This window comes from Tinamus guttatus, unplaced genomic scaffold, assembly GCF_059628265.1.
Source record: "Tinamus guttatus ecotype Peru unplaced genomic scaffold, ASM5962826v1 Tinamus_guttatus_pri_ptg000368l, whole genome shotgun sequence".
Lineage (NCBI taxonomy): Eukaryota > Metazoa > Chordata > Aves > Tinamiformes > Tinamidae > Tinamus > Tinamus guttatus.
The window spans coordinates 2,829,057-2,847,161 of record NW_028288902.1 but is presented as its reverse complement, the minus strand read 5'-3'; the positions used below and the strand labels follow the sequence as shown (position 1 = coordinate 2,847,161).

Here is an 18,105-nt window from a genome sequence, read left to right as displayed (position 1 = left end):
AAAGAAAACCTTCAAGTCTCCTTGTCTCTCTTACACTCCCATCCCCGGCACCCCTGCCAGGTCACAGAGCTTCCCAGCTTGTAGGGTTATTCTGCAGCTTTCTAAAAGTGGTTGGTCTAGATACAGGAAAAGCACTGTGGTAATAACCCGAGTGTGGGTAGGGCTGTGAGAGCTGCATAATTATCCTCTGCAATGGAAAAGATCTGCAACACAGGCTATTTCAGTATACAAGAAATGAAGGAGAGAAACAGGGGTCTGGATTGAGGCCCATTTCCACATGTAAAGAATCTGACCCATGACCGGGTGACTGTGGAGTGACAGATTACAGTGCAGGCTATCAGCCCATGGTAAATGCGAGGTCACCTGCATTAGTTTAGCCTTCAGCACAAACTGCAGATCAAATGATTACCTCCTATCATGCTGTAATTTGATCTTGTATCTAAGCTTTCCTTTGCAGCTATCTAGCAAATAAAAGCCAGCCTTCAGAGAAAATTAAACAACCTTTGCTCCCTTTTTGGGAGAAAGAGGGAAAAAAAAATCCTTGGCTTTTCTATTTTAGGACTTCAGTTGCACAAAGAGGATGGGAGGAGATTGATCACTGAATATGATCTCTTTTTCCCAGTTCTTATGCAAGGGCCAGGCACAGAAGCAGAGGTAGTGCCAGAGATATTCTGATTTAAGTACTACTGACTTATTATCTTTAGTAAATCACTGAATCTTCCAGTGGGTCAGTGCTCCACCTATAAATTAGGAATATTTATATTTTCCTTTTTTTTGTCTCCCATTTACTGCTTTTTTAGACTATGATCTATTTAGGTCAAAGTTTAAATTTCCCCGATACAGTGCCTGCTAGCAATTAGAAATGGTAGATGTTACTGTAATGCAGGCAGTAACACTACCCCTTGTGCTTTAGATACTGACCTTCACAAGATTCTCCGCTTGGTGAAAACATCCCATTGTCATGGTAGCCATCCCTGCACTCACAGTGGTACCAGCCAGGCAGATTAATGCAGTTAGCACGGCTGTCACACTGAACAAAGCCATCTGAGCACTCGTCAATGTCTGTTTAGGAAGAACAAAAAGAGAAAAGAAAAAGAAATTTCAATTAGAGCAAAGTACTACCTTCACCCAATGGAAGAAGCAAGTCTGTAGCATTCCCCAGTTTCACAGAAGTACTTTAATTACTAACACTTGACTTTTCAAAGTATGTTGTGATAGATTTTGGAATCTTTCCATAGAAGGTCTTGGCTGACTTGGCTGTCTGACATTGGAGGTTTTGTTAATCCTATTTATTGCTTACATATTAGCAACTCATTTTGTCATAATACATGATAGATTTTCTGTTTGCTGTGCAACAGATCATCTGATATCTTTGTATCTGTGTGTTATCTGCCTACAGTATAGAAAGGCATTAGGCTGTTTCCAGAGGTGAACTCACTGATGAGTGCAGGCTGCCTGATAAACCAAGACTGTTTCTGGGCATATCAAAACCATGTATCCTTAGTACTAATTTTTGCCTGTGGTGACACTGATTTTAGGTTACTAGAAATTCCCTGTCTTGTGGCACTCCTCTCGTCTTACATCAGTGCCTCTGCAGCCAATTATGTCAAGAATCAGCCTCTCCTCTTACTATCAGAAAGAACTGTCAGGATTCCAAGCATAGACACTTATAACCTAAAGATTTCCTTCAAAAAGAAGAATCTCCGAAAAAGCCCTTTTTTGAGTTTGAATTCTGAGTAAACTCTCACGCTTTCATAAGCCCTTTTTGGCCATGACAGAACTCAATCAGAAATCTTTACAATTGGATATTAAAATAACAATTTAAGACTCAAATTGTTAAAAGTACATCAGACATTGATCTAGTATCCTCTGGGATGCAGGTACAATGAAAAGACATGAAATGACCATTGAAATTATATATATAAATACATTAGAATTCTGCTCATAGTGGCTGTTGGCTCCCATTTATGTCATCTGCTATTTTCATAGGAGAAAGTGTACACTGGCTGCAAAAATCAATTGTAAAGCACAATTCTTTCTTCTGAGAATATTAGCTTGTAGGTAGAGCATACAGATATATGCACTCAAGTCTCCTACGATATTTATTCAAAAACAAACTTTTAAAAGAAAATGAAGCCTTTTCACCTATCCAAAATGCTTCATCTCATGTTTGCAGGTAAAGCGGTTAGTAAGTATTTGGGAGACAGCTGCATACACTGTAAGGTATTTTCTCAACCATCTGCATTTGTTTTCAAGTTCTGTTTTTCTTACAGACTGTGAGGAATGGGACGTAATCTGTTCTGCGGTATTTTATTTACAAGCCAATAGGTCTCTGACACTTCATTTTATATTACAAGATAGATACAGTCATCTTAAAATGACCAGACATCTCGTCACTGTATTGGGTTTTAAAAGCGTTATAGTTATTTGAGGTAAATTCCTAAGAAATTTTCATTGTGTCAGTGTCAGTAATTACAGCTTTTTCTGTCAATAGTTTCTTTGCTAGGTGATTCTGGTTGAAATTATCAGTATTTATCATGATAAAACCAACAGTACTCTTGTTAGAGCTCTGAACCAAACAGATACATTTTTACCTCTGTGCATCAGGAATTAATTAATAGCTATTGATTGGTTTAAAGCACAGAATTTTCAACTCGACAGTGACTTCCAGGATAATCATATAATAACTCCTGATGCAGGACTAAGAAATGTCAAACCCTTACAACTCAGCATAAACTGGGCCTTTTCCTTGTGAGCAGGCACGAGCCTGAGCTACAGAAGTAGCCCAGAGGAAAATCAATGAAAATTATGTTGCTGGAGTGAGAAAAGGTGGGTTTGCAGTCTAAGCCTTATCTACTAGTTTTCACTTATATACACATAGATTGTTATGTGTATAAATCAAATAAAAAAAAAAAAAGGAAGGGAAGGCAAGGCAAGGCAAGGCAAGGCAAGGCAAGGCAAGGCAAGGCAAGGCAAGGCAAGGCGAGAAAAGCCTACAATCTAGAACTTAGCATACCATGAGGGAATATGCAAAAAGATAGCTTCCTTGTTGGGGCATGATCTAAGTTACTTCACTAAAGGTGGGAGATCATCTGCTCAACAGAGGATAACATGCTGAGGTTGGCCAAATCGATGAAGAGTGTAGTCTGAAACTGAAAAAGTAGAGAGCTCTTGTTCAGACCTTAATACTCACTGCCTTGTAACCCTCGTAAAACGCATTAGGACACTGGATAGCATATATTTCCCTTCTTGAAAGTGGAATTTATTTATTGGTGACGAGGTAGAGGAAAAAGTCTTATTTAGGTCAAAGTAACAGATATGAATTAAAGAAAGCTTGTGTTCCTCTCTTCAGAGCAATTTATTTGTGAATGTGTAAGCTTTATAATTATGAGCAGTGTGCTGCAGGCAAAGGCCAAATGCATTCTGATGAACTCACTGCTTATTCAGGAAAACAAACCTTGAATGTCATGTCAGTATTGGTAAACTGACAAACAAACTAGCTCTTCTGTATTTATCTGACAAACCTCTATCACAAGAAATATTACTTGGAATGAAACACTTCATCAGATGCCAATAAACAAAGAAATATATTCCCCTGGCTTTGTTATGGCTGCTTGCAAAGCTGCTGAGTGGAGTTACGTAAGAATGTCTATGGAAAAGTGCTGGTGGCAGCACACTGCTGGTCTTTAAGAAATATTCTTGACAGATTGTTTGCACACGAACCACTTCATCGGAACCACTCCTGCACTGGTGTTGAATAGTCCATTCTCCTTTAAATGCAGCAAACAAGATATCCCCCCAAACCTCCTCACCACTAATTTTTTATGCAAAAGATCTAACAGCATATGCTGATGGGTTTCAGAAAATAAATGTTAGGTACAAAATTTATTTCTAAATCTTCCAAGTAATGTTGATGGTTATCTCTTGTAGAGACTTGCACTGTAATGGCACAAAATAACTCTTGCAAATCTGCTAAACCAGAAAATGCAGCAGAAATGTGTTTTGTACAGCTAAAGCACTGATTTCATGGAAAATTTTCTTGACATTTGGATAAAAGGATTTCTATTTTCAAATGGGCATAGCATGGCTCAGGAAGTGCTGCGAAAGGATCTACAACTGAAAGGATCTTATTAGTATGGGCAAAGCAGCCAGAAATAATTTTTCTCTTTCCTATGGTGAAACGTCCTCCGATGAATCATGTTGCAGCTGCTCAGTCAGAGGTGTGAGCTGACAGGAGAAGAAAAAACGACTGAAGTTTTGCTTGGCCAGCGGCTACGGTATATCAGTGACTATATGGAACATTAACAGCACTAATGAAGTCCCTGTTTGATGATGTACTAGAAAGGCACAAAAAAAAAAGAAATACTATTCTATAGCAGGAGGTTACTGAAAAGTGAAATATTTTCACTTTTGAAAGAAATTAAAGTTTCTAAGTAGAAGAAGTGACAGCCCTTTTTAGTAGCAGGTATTTACAAGCAAATACACAAATTGGACATCTTATTCTGCATATGCAAGCTCTTTTCTTCTACTAGATAGAAATAGCAGTGGCAAAGGAGAAAAAAAAATGAAAGCACCTCATCGAGGAAGTAAAATAGAGCCTCATCTGTGTGAAGGTTCAACGCGCGTGGTCTACAGCTTCAACACCGGTCTCATCAAAATTGATGGCAGAATTCCCACTGACTATCACAGAGGCATTATTTTCTCCATTTTTTCTACTTTTGGTATAAACGCAAAATTGCACATACCAAATCTCCCAAATCTCACTGCTGAGTAGCCAGCTTCAAAACAAAAAGGAAAACTGACACAAGCTGGAAGTAACCTGCACCCCCCCAGGCTGGAGAGTAGCTCCACAACGGGCAGCGCAGCACAGCACTTGGGCATCTCCCGTCCTGTCCGGCTGCATTTCCACCCTGGGGAATTTGCAGGGCAGAAGCCTTGTGATTCCCGCTCTTGAAACCATGTGTCTGAAGAACACACACATATGACACTGGTGAGCACTACAAAACATCAGGAAAACATCAGGACTCCGTCTACGTTACAGAATTTGTGAATGTGCTCAAAGCAATAGCACGCATCTCCTACTGCCACAAAGCAGCGTAATTCAATATTACACATTCATGTTTCATGCAGTTTGCTTTTAAATTATTCAGTTTTTCCTCTGTGTGTTTTTCCTGAACTGAAATCAGCCAACGTGCTTATTTCCATATTATGCTGCCCATTTTTCAACCAGGAAAAAAACCCTCAGATTTTTGCTAATTGAAGCCCCACTCTAATAAAATAGTCATAACACCCAGGGCTTTTTGAAAGTAAGGAGGATATGCAACTAGCTCGGCTCGAGATGAAAAAAAAAAAAAAGACCTGTTCTCCCAAATCACCTTTTTTGCACCTCTGAATCACTCATTTCCTGAACTGTGGCAACAGTTATAGCTATTATACCCCTTGCTCTGAGGGAGACTGCGAAAACTCTGCTCCCTGAAGAGTCAAATAAGATCATTAGCAAATTATCCACCGGTACAGTATGAAAAAAGAAAAGCCAGAAGTCTGATGAATATTATTAGAGAATTTTTGTATAATAAGAGCTTTTGAAGATTGAAAGTGCTATAAAATTGCCAATTTGAAAGATAGCTGTGCTCTTTCATCCAGCGATAGGCCCAAGCTCTCTAGTGTGCCAAGCTGCACTCAACAAAGAACCACGGTGTGGGGGAAGAGGAGGGGCAGTTACACCATTTTACATTGCTCTCACTTAAAGACTGAAATATGAATCACCAAATCCTCCTCTCTAAAAGGTCTGTATATCACCATCAAGCACAAAGTTACAGAGAGCACAATTCAGTTCTAAAATCTGTTCTTTCATAAACCTCTTTATCCAGTTCTAAACCAAAGCCTCAAAGTCCTTTCCATTCAAGAAAGAAACATCCACTGATTCAAAGTTGTGAATATTTAGAATTGAGTAATTTCCTTTCTGGAAGTTTTTTCTGGGACAGCATGGCATCTAGTAGTCTGCTAAGACTGCCAAGTAACAGACACTTCCAGTTGCAGTAACATCTGCCCCAGTGCTATCATCACCAGATAGATTTTTAAAGAATAACAAGCAGCCAACAAACTCCATAGTTTCAGTCAGTGCTGAATTAGGCTGAGTCTGAAATCTCATTTCAAAGGCAACAGCTTCCCAGTCTAAGGCTAACCTCCATAGTCACCCACACCCCAGCCCTGGATCCCAAACCTGTATCCCAAAGAAAAGTGCCTATGCTGGAAGAAGTATCCCTTCAAAACACATCACGGAAGAGGAAGTGGTCATGGGACATACTAACTATGAAGCTGTGTATAAAGATGAGCTTGCGAGGCTCTTTCATAGGTATATTTGAAATACTCAGACCATAGTAAGCTTTTGCATATATCAAGTTTGCTTTCAAGGGTGTTACGTTCAGCCTGGGTACAAAAGACCACATCCCAAATTTTCAGACTTAACGCTCAAGCTTGGTAGGATTAACAGGATATTTGGGTTATAGGATTTTAATAAGTACATACACAATAGGGAAAAGGCTTCAACCTTATTCAGTAGGACCAAATCAAAGTTCACTAAACTGTGTAATATATCTGCTGTCATAACTCCATTTTCTGGAGTGGTTGTGAAAAGAGTTCATTATATCTACTGCAAATTCTAGAGTCCTCATCTCTTTACATTTAAAAAAAAGTGTTTTGGTTGGATTTCAAGTAACAGAAGATTTCTAATATGACAATACTTGAGAAGACCTTGCTGTTCAATCAGACCTTTGATTTGAGATCTTATGTAAAAATCAGGTCCCACTGGAGAAACATAACAGCCTAAAACTGGTTCAATATACTAGAGCTATCTCGGTGCCAAAACAAAATATCAGCCTTTGGGATTGCTGCCTCCCTACATTCCTGTACATTGCAGGCATATAAACATCACGCAGAAAGATAAAAAAGAAGAATACAGAATTTGGGACATATGAAACAATCCAGGGAGATATCAGTTATATCATAAAACCAAAGTTGTTTAGAATGCATTTTAAATCTGTTTTGTAAAAGCTGATGAGCTCCTTTCTTCTAACACTGCTGCTGCTGCTGACGATTCCCAAAGGAATTTTCTTCCTTGGTTAATAAAAGTTCTGGAACTTGATTTTCTTTAGACTCTCATTCGGATTTGTTCAGCTTCCAGTAACTCTTTAAAGATACAAAAACAGACCCTGACCACTGTAACATGCTTTTCACTGTATGAACACCCACAAAGTTCCCACTGAACTATGGAATATTCTTGAGTTTCCCTGCATTTGTATTCCAATATTTCATTGAATTTTACATTTAAATTATTAGGACTAAAGTTGGCTTGTGGGGTACAGCGAAGAGAAGAGTCACCTGCTCCTTCATCCTGGCATAGGCTAATTTCATGAGAATTTGCTCCATATAGCATGATAAATTTTTCCATATAGCATGATAAACATAAGCTATCTCAGATAAAGTCTTTGAAGAGCAGTGAAGACGATGGCCTTTCCTTCCCCTGCTCCTCTGGAAAGGGGATCAGGCCAGTGCAGGAAGAAATGCCTCTTGCATGCCTTGGACTGGCTGCTCCCATCTCTGTACCTTTGTGGCTCTAGTAGAAGTTCAGATTAAACAGCCTAAAACCATAATCTGGCTCCAAAGGTAGGAACCCCATAACAAGGGCTATAAAAGTAATTTTAAAAACTACTTCAACAGGTTGTGTCAATGCTGCAGGTATGTTCTTCAACATAAGTTTCCATCTGTCACGCTGCACGAAAAAAGAAAACTTTTTGTTGAAGCAGGTCTTTTTTTTCTTTTCATCCTAGCAAGAGCATGATTGCATTTTATTTTTTTTCTTTTTGAGTACCCTGTCCATGGAAAACTAATTTTGTTCCATTAATGAAAAGGAAGCAAAATGTGATTGAGGATGTAATATGGAATTATAGTTCATTAATTCTTCAAGTAGGTAATTTTCCAGACTCCTGATCCCCCATTGATTTCTATACACCCCCATAGGTCCTGCTAAATGCCAGCAAAAGGAAATTCAATCGTGTTGTTATTTCATGTGTGGCAGTGGCGGCTCTCCAAAATTAGATAGAAACATAATGAAAGGGATTTTTCCACTGACTGCTTTACCATGCAGCCCTGCTAACAATTCTTTCTTGTCAAAAATTGATCAATCACAGACCTCACAGATAACTGAAACTAAGACAGCTTCTTATTTTATGCAGCCAACACCATCAAAGGATATGACATTTGCAACAATTGAAGATGATAATTCAGAACACCTAATTAACCATGATGAACTAGGTACATGCTTGAATAGTTAAAAAAAATTGCAAGGAATATATTTTTCCATGAGATCCTGTGAAACTGCTTATGCCAATCCCCATCAGAGTTAGATAAACTGAGTCATTACTGGGTTTCTGTTTTCAGATGTTGACTAAGATATGGGATTGCTTTCAGTTTGGCCATAATTCTCAGGATAGCAACTCATTCTCAAAATAGTACATGCTTATGTTTCCTTGTTAGCCCTGCCTTGAGAAACAAAACTAATTATCTACCTCACAATACCAAAATCACTTGCATGCCTTGAAATACATATTTGAAATACATATGAGTTACATATTAGTTTTGGGAAGCTATTTAGCTCCAACTGCAGATATTAGAAATAAGACTAATGCACTAGAGCTACTCACTAAAAATGTTATCAGTTAATAGATAACAACAATCAGTTTTAAAGAAAATTGCTAGATTAATCTGTTTGGAAGAGAAAAAATAGTTTTGTCAGGTGCTTTCTTTTGTGAAGAGTGAGAGGAAGGCTTTCCTTGTACAGTGCACTGAAGGAAGAATTTTGTCAGGGGACAAAATCAAGTCAGAGGAATCAAGTCATTGATAACTGTGAGATGCAAGAGCAACTTCTGTGTCTTTGAACCAGCGATTCAACCTAGTCTAGCTTTGCAAAATTTAGTTCATTTTTAATATGAATTAACAAAACTTACAATGATTCAAGTTCAGAGGGCATTAAAGCAAAACGAACAAACTAGACCCCCATACAACAACTCAGCCAGGTTTTGTCTTGGATTTGATTTGACATCCTGATTTCGGCTTGGTCTTCTGCTGCAGGGTGTCATGTATACTATGTGTGTGCATGCATAATGTCATGCAGTCTTAACTACCTTTGCTTAATTACATTTGTCATGACGTGGTGACCTACCACCACGACTCTCAGCCCAGTGACCAGCAATCTACGTTGCTGTTCTTCAAGCACAAAATCATGCAGAGGTTGTACAAAACCACTGAGAAATGGAGCAAACACACTCTTTCTTTGCTTGGGCTATAAACATATCACTGGTGTATATCTGCAGAGATTGCAGACTCCCTCAAGTTGACAGGAAGAGAAAGGGCTCCACAGGGATACAGTGCAATGATTGGCGGTGTTATAGATTTTAATTTCACTAATAGTTGAATGGGTCATAATTCATAAAAGGGAGAGCTTACAGTGAGTTATGAAGGTCATCTTCATTTTCCTTATATGAGAAGGATATTTTATCATAACACTGTCTAGCTGCACAATTCCCATTCTATTTATAGGCAACAGTATTTTAAGAACCTAACTGAATTTTTAATTTGCATGTTTAGTACAGGAGGTTCTTTCTCACAATAAAATAATAAAAAAGCTAAGTTGTGGATGCATTAAAATCCTTCCAAGATATATTTTGATTTTTGCATTACAAAACAAAAAAATACTGTCCTCAAACTTCTCTTTTAGCATTCTCCTTTTCTTTTCCTGTTTTCTCAAATGCTTTTTAAAAAGCTGCTACAGACAGGAACGTAGTGCTTTACAAGCTAAAGTAGATACAAGAAGGTAAGTGTTGGCATTTGTCTCTTCAACAGAGAAAAATATGTCTTTTTTAATTTAAAGTGACAAATAATTTGAGAGGGAAAAAAAGAATAATTATACACAATTAAGAAAGTGTGTCAGGCAAGAAAAATGTAAATAAAAAGGAAAGGATACAAAACAGAAAGGATGATGCAGCAAGGTTCATGCAGAAAGATCTAGAAAGTTCACCAAATTCCTTATGGGCACCTTTGCTTAATCACTGTCAGAGTTTTAGGAGTAAATAGAAATAAAAAATGGGAAGCAAGGTAAAACATTCCAAACTTCTAAAGCCACCAGCCATCGCCTCTCTGCTCGTTTTGAACTCATTTCTCATATCTCAGAAAAATACAGGTGATAACTGGGATTAGCGTGACCTCCCTGCCACACACTGCAGCCAGGCAAAAAGCCTCTCATTCACAGAACCCTGGCTTTTCCTGTGGCTTGGTGCAAATCTCATCTGTTTACAGTATAGAAACTTTAAAGCTTTTTCTCCAATTTAATGAGCTAACAATTTTAGAAAATGCCCTCTCTAAAAGTCAAGGGAAACATATTTTGTCAAGGTTTTATGAATTGGCTGAGCTTTCCTTCTGGAGTAATGTTATATAAAAACACTTTATCTTCCCTCGGACATTGATTTCTTTGTACAGAAGAACAAGAGGAGCAAAAAATGGAAGGACCTATATCTTATCTGGACTTTTGCCACTGACTTTTTCTTACACAAACCTTGTCATCTAGTCAACTTGGCCATGTGTCTTGATTTCTACATCTGTGAAATAGGAAAAAAGTGCTTATATCAGCCATTTTTCCCCTTTATGTTGTTTTTGTTTGCCTACAAAATGCTCTAGCGAATAATTTCTAGTAATTAAACTAACTCCGTACGTATCGCATGTGACGTTGCCCAGGCATGTCTGGGGGAAAAGCAACAGCCCAGGGAATAGGAACCATGGAAAAGACAAAGCTGTTCTGAGGAGACAGGAGCAGAGTTCACTTGCACTGATGAAGGCTGCACCTCTAGCCCTTACTCCCTTGCCTACTTTGCTCAGCAGCACAGACATATTGTACAAGCAACAAGGATACTCACTGATACTAATTTGTCCTTTTGTTTGTTTGTTTGTTCTTGTGCAGATCACAATTAATATTTTCTGTACAGGACACTGTTTTTTACACCAATACATTAAATTTCATAATTTCACCTATATAGAGCATATACATATCACATATGCCATGTTTGTAATGCATCTACTGCCTGCATTTACCTATATTTCTACAGTCTTAATTAGCCTTGTTGAAATATAGCATTCCTTGTAGTAAAGCCTCATTCTCCAAGTGTTAGCTGAGCTTTTCCCTCCTACAATTGAATTGGTAGTCATGCTTGCTTTCCTTTTTGTTGTTTCTTGAACTTCCCAGAAAATATGGACGTCTGCTTTGACTTGCTGGTATTTAGCTGAAGCGTGACGGAATTGTCAGCCAACACTTACAGCTGGCTGTGTTTTATCAGCATTGTGGAACATGCAGCATTTTTCTCTCATAAGTGACAATGCTTTTTGAATCTAAAGTTACTCTTAGACTATGATCAGTAAGTGCCAGGGGGTTTTAAGCCATTTTATGAATGAAAGCCTTTAAATCCATCCTCTTTAGTTTTTATGCGAGGAAAAAAAAGAAAAAAAATCTCGGAGGACAGTCCCAGCAGAAACTCTGTCCAAGAGTTTATTGTTCTTCACTCTCTGAAAAGCTTCTTCTAAACTCATTTGGGCTGAGGGAAGAAAACAGTTCACATCCTTTATACGAATCAATGGAGAAATTTCAGACACGCCACAGGGCACATAGATAGGATAGGCCTGGACAACCTCTTTTTGTAACCTATTTCCTGCCAGACTACTTAACAAACTCTGCAGAGGGGTCATAGCTTACCAGCTTCCCAAATGATTAGAACCACCATCAAATCTGAGATGTTCCTCTTGCAAAATGTAATCATCCAGTTGCAATCATCAGCTCTCATCTTGCGTCAGGATGACTTCTTCAGCCTTTCCTTCAACCTATACTTGTCTGTTGGCACATTTATGTTTTGGACTGTGTGAGGGACATGTCCTTTGCCACCTACAGCCATCCAGTGGAGAAAGGCTAATGTTGTATCATGCATCCCACAAGCTGTCCTGTACCCTGCCTCTGCTACACTCCAGCACCGAGATGCCAGTCAAAAGACAAGTAGAGTCAGGAAAGAGTTAAAACTTTTGACTCTACTTAGTTTCTCCCACATTCTTAAGAGCACCTGGTGCCCAATTAAAAAAGCAGAGATTGCAGCATTTGCGTCTTTAGTGCGCAGTGTTCCTTAAGTTGTAATATACTAAATGCTTTGCAGTGACTTTAGAGTCAGGCAAATTCAAGATATTTTTCATGAGCACTTTTTAATTAGCTTAGAAAAATGCACCACACTTGAGGTCCTTATGTGGTAAAGTCTCCTTTGAAAACCAGCTCTAGCATATCTTTTATTAAGCCCTGGTACATTTCCTACTTTGTAAAAGAAACTTGTTTTATTTTTATACATGTTGGACTAGGCAGCTATTCACCTAGAATACTAATTAGTTGTGGGGAAGGAAAATTATTTATGAATAAAGTTAAGAACATATTGTTTTAGTTCCTTCAGCTGGATTCCTGCTTAATAGGACTACTGCTCACACAAGGTCTGACTAGTTACCCAAGTCTATATTAAAGAGCAAGCACAACAACAAGCTTCACTGTCCATGTTTTCCTTAGGGTTAGTCACAGACACCAGAATGCTCTGAACCACAGAATCACAGAATGCTTAAGGTTTGAAGGGACCTATAGAGGTCATCTAGTCCAACCCCCCTGCACACACAGGGTCATCTAAAGCACGTGGCACAGGACTGCATCCAAGTGGGTTTTGAAGATCTCCAGAGAAGGAGACTCCACAACCTCTCTGGGCAGCCTGTTCCAGGGCTCTGTCACCCTCACTGTTAAGAAATTTTTAAGTTCCTGTGGAACTTTTGGTGCGTCAGTTTGTGGTCATTAGGTGCAAAATGTTGTTTCTACATCTACATTATGTCCAAATGGACATAAGAGCTTGTTGCCATTGTTTCTTGGCAGAGACAGATAACAGAAAATGAATCAGATGCAAAGGCAAAAGGCCATGCAAGTAAGAACTTTATCAGTTGAATACAAGGATATGAGAAGAGAGCTTGGCTGGGAAAAAAATTATTTTTATCAGGTGTGTCAAGAATCCAAGACAAATAGAATATGGCAAAAAAGGACAAAATATTAATTTTGAATTAACTTCATGCTTTTAATAAAACACCTTTGTCTAACTACATAAAAACAGGTAAGGAAAATAAACCAATAGCAGTTTTCACCCATTTCACCTATGGCAATAGAGAAATTACATTAAGTCAACTGTGTAAATCAGCATGGTGATTTTAGCCCACACCCTGCTAGTGCTTGTTCAAATCACAAAAAATTCCTTCTCATTTTGAAAGCATTTATAAATTTTGCAACTATAAGATCATAGAACCATAGAATGCTTAAGGTTGGAAGGGACCTCTAGAGGTCATCTAGTCCAACCCCCCTGCACACGCAGGGTCACCTAGAGCACGTGGCACAGGGTGGCATCCAAGCGGGTTTGGAAGATCTCCAGAGAAGGAGACTCCACAACCTCTCTGGGCAGCCTGTTCCAGTGCTCTGTCACCCTCACTGTTAAGAATTTTTTCCTTCAGTTCCTGTGGAACTTTTGATGCTTCAGTTTCTGGCTGTTTCCTCTAGTTCTGTCGGTGGCCACCACTGAAAAGAGGCCAGCACCATCCTCCTCACTGCCTCCCTTGAGGTTCTTATAGACACTGATCAGGTCCCCTCTCAGCCTTCTCTTCTCCAGGCTGAACAGGCCCAGCTCCCTCAGCCTCTCCTCATAGGGCAGATGTTCCAGGCCTTTGATCATCCTTGTAGCCCTGCGCTGGACTCTCTCCAGCAGCTCCACATCCCTCTTGTACTGTGGAGCCCAGAACTGGACACAATACTCCAGATGCCACCTCACCAGATGAGCAGAAATATTATGAATCAGATGGCTGACATGGTTTTGTAAGGAAACACCTCATGCAGTCACTTCCTCCTAACTTTTTCTCAAGCCAACAAAACCTACAGAGGCTTGTTTCCCATTACGCAATTGTAGTTCAGTAATAGGAGCTCAAAACAAAGTATTCATTTCAAAATTCAGCATCAGTGTTCTGCACCTCAGTGTTAAAAATTATCAACGAGATAACATTCTTTTGAACTAGAATTAGCTACTACATTTAAAGAAGACAGAGAAGTTGATAGCATAGGATTCTTCCCATGAGTTTGCCTGTATTTTTACTATCTGATTTTCCTTCAGCGAAGCAGCTTTACAACGGAATAGTGGAGAGCAGATGGGGCATCACTAAGCAGACTAGTGATACGCATCACCTTGCTAAACCAAGGATAGCTCAAATAACACTGCTCCTGCCTCTGAAATACAAAATTACCAACTTTGAGAAGGCCAGGGCTCTGCTCCAGTCCTAATCTTAAATCCAATCTGTACAGTTGGGTAGTGACGCCACGTAACAAAGCTGAAGAGTATTCTTCAGACACAAGTTAAAAAAAATATATTTCAGCATCCTCAGCAACATCATCTAATTATTTTTAGCAGCTGGGTCCTGTCTCTTTCTGATGAAATGGAAACCACAGAAAATACTAATTAAATGCAGGTGCATGCAGTAACTCAGAAGTGTTTTTATTACAGAAATTCAGCCCCTGAGAATAGAAAGTATGGTCAGATATTTACCTTTACAAGTGTTAGCTACACCACCTTAAACAGGAAACTGAGAACTTTGTATCTTTGATGAGCACCTACACTTGAACTGCGGCAGAAAAGGCCAAATTTCCTGACCTTCTATGCAACATACCCAAATCTCCATAGGGCAGGGAGCCAGAAGGCATACAAAGGAAAGGAGGAGCGCTCTGGGAATAATTTCTGGATGATAAATGACTGCAGCTTCCCAGGTCTGGACTGGGCATGTAGCTAGGTCCTGTAACAACCTGGCCATGTCAGCTCCAACATCTCTCTTCATTTACACAGCTGGAGACCTGCATCACACAGCGACCCGATGGCACAACTTCAGGACACCTGTAGTGCCCATCAAGGATGCAGCCCAGCAAGTGAGCCAGATCTCTGCTGCCCACAAACAATTTGGACATGGTTGATAACAGCACAAGTTTGGGGGTTTTGTTCTAGGTTTATAGGGGGTTTGTTTGTTTCTTTGTTTTTCATGGGAGGGAGAAAGTGGGTTGTTTTGTTTCTGCTTCCACTGAGGACAGAAGTTTAAAGTAGCTTACCAGCTTTGATAGTGACTTGTAGTAAGTTGAAATGCCAGACTTGAAAAAGCCTGACTTTCAGAATGTGATGAATCCCAATTCACTGAACATTAAGATCTATCAAAAAGTATACTGCAGGTGAGGCTCAAGTACTATTTGCTTTTTAAAATTGTATCCAGAATCTGTAGACAACTCCAGCATTTTCTTACCCCTGTAAATTCAAGTCAGGCCTTTAAAATACCACTGATGCACTACTGGCTGAAAATATCCTCTAAATCCTATACCTCAAACTTAGAAGCCTCCCCCAAATTGGGAACTGACTTCTCAGGACACCAGGACCAAAGTTCCACTTTTCACTTCAGATCTGGCACTGTAAAAAGCAAGCACCACCACCTCCAGCACACATGTAAACACCATCAGTGGAACAAAAATCCCAGAGGGAGCAAGTCAGACAAGATGTGAAAACCAATGAGCTGCAGCAGACATTCAACCAGGCAGTGGCATAGAGTATTGACACACTTCTTCCTACAGCTATTGCTCTGGACAGCCCACACCTTACTATTCATTCTAAAGCCTTCCTCCTGCTCCCATCTTTTGTTTTCTTCTTCATCAAAAAGCCCCCAAGCCCATGAAGATTTCAGGAATTAGGAATCCCAATAGCCTGCTCAAGCAGCTTGTGTGTTACACTTCCTTATCCCAGTTTGCAGCCTAAGTGGTCCCATCAGCTCTTTAAGGGCACTCCTATTACTGCATTAGTGCAGGCTCTTGTACATTGTATCCATGAAATTGTCCATGACACTTTCCCAACTTGCAGACAGTTTTCAGTAGATTAGAGGCCAGGAATTTTTCAGAGTTCTCCTTTTAGGAGTTCAGTTTAAGAGTAATTCCAGATCTTTTACAATGGGTTCGATGGCTTCAAATGCCATTTGTCTCAAAGTTTTTAGCTTTCAGAGTCTACCTGGCCTCAACCTGATTGTGGTTATTTTAGCCGAACACCAGCAAGCAAGGGCCTAAACTTGTGGTGTTAGAAATACTAAAATATTTAATCGGCTTTTAGCAATATCAGCCAAGTTAACAAGCTTTCTGCTTACTTTGACATCAATTTCTGTTCCAATATCAATAAAACTATTTCTCTAACAATTAGGGTATCAGAATTAAAAGATTTTCACAAGCTTCATTTGGAACAGCAATACGCAAAGCCTGCTATTATCATGGTCATTGCACATGAAGAAATGAATTGGAATTTGCTGAAAAGAGCAACAGTTATGTATGTGAAACATCTAGCTGGTAAAGAAAGTAGCATAAATCATTAGAGGTCTGGCTGGCTAGCATACAGCTAGCCAAATCACTCATCTGCATTGTATTTTAATATTTGGAACTACAAATGTTAAGTGAAGTTACAATAAATTGTTTTAGCTATATTTTTTTTTTCACTTGCCATGAAGTATTCCCAAAACCTACTTATTTTTGTTTGAGCTTTCCATTCATGAAAAAGTAAAAATCATGGAGAGGAGCCAAATAATATATTTTCTTCAAATTTGGTGATTTCTGGTAAGAGGGTGATCTTAAATTCAGATGCCCATTTCATTATTCAAACTGTTACTAGTAACTTATGGCTGAATGAATGTAGAGTCTGTAAGTTCGGCTTGTTCTGAATGTTGGGGTTTTTTTCAAATATAATAGTTTTGTGTGCCAATTTATTTTCAGTAGTTTGCCACTGATTGTTATGTAGTAGGTGGACAAGATTCCTAGGATATCCAAGGGAAGTTCACTATCTGAAAATGCAAATTGCAACCTGTAATCCAAAAAAAGGCCATATGTTTCCATCCAACCTATATCAAAACTCTAGTAGTCAAACATCACTATTTAATTTTACATCATAATTAAAAAATGGTTCAGGGAATACTCAAAGCATAAAATGTGTGTGGCAACTCAAAGAGGAGCTGCCAAAAAGAAAAAATCAGCAGTCTTGTGGCATATATACATATATAGTAGGAGAAAAATCCACTGCTAAAATTCTGTCATCCAATTAAAGGGGAGTTACAGCAGTGTCAAGCAGCTCTAGCAAAGTCATTTTATGCTGGATTCTTACATAGAACAATTTCCAAATACAATTTAAGACAGCTAAAATGTCTACTGAAAAAAACACAGTTTTGTAATGAAAAAAAAAAGACACTAATAAGTCGGGTATTTTGAAAATATACCCCAGGCACAAACATTTTAAGATTCCCTTGGTCATCTCAGCTCTCTATAGAGAGGATGACTGTGCTCTACTGGGCTCTTACTGTATCTTCTAGATCTTGATTTTTTTTTTTTTTTACACATATTCCCTCTCCTTTCCTAAGCCAGTGATTGCATATCCAGCATTAACATTACTTCAGTCTGGTTCCCTTGGGAAGAGAAACAGGAATTCTCCCATGTCTCATTTTTATGTTCTATTACCAATAAAAACAAAAAGTGCCAGAGGTTGAAATATCTGCATGTGATTCTTGCCTCTGCTCCCTTATTCCATTGATCCATTTCAACAAGGCAAGGGCCATGATTAATCTAAACCATTTCCAACAGATAAATAATTCCAAAGCTTTGCAACAGCTGCAGTAACTGCAAGGCATTCACAGAGACTACCTCTTCTCACAAAAAATAACAGCCGACTAACATACAGTCTTAGCTGATTCTAATCCTTATGTTACTGAGAAAGCAGTGGTTCCTTCTGACACTCAGAAGGATCCACTGGGAAGCAAAAACCTTTATGAAATGCAATGCCCATTACAGTGCTTACACAAGGCTTAATTTCTTTTTAAAAAACGATTGTATTTAAGAATGTGGCATACCCTTCTCGTGGCAAATGACGTGTCATTAGGGTGAAGAGTTACAGCTATAAC

At 39.0% G+C, this 18,105-nt stretch overlaps 1 protein-coding gene across 1 annotated transcript in view; it reads right to left on the bottom strand.

The window, feature by feature from the left end:
* Positions 1–18,105, bottom strand: part of NELL2 (neural EGFL like 2) — a 137,779-nt gene that overhangs the window by 16,030 nt on the left and 103,644 nt on the right. The window contains exon 16 of the mRNA XM_088530377.1: positions 922–1,062. Coding sequence (XP_088386503.1) covers positions 922–1,062 — 141 coding nt within the window. The remainder of the gene's footprint in view (positions 1–921; positions 1,063–18,105) is intronic.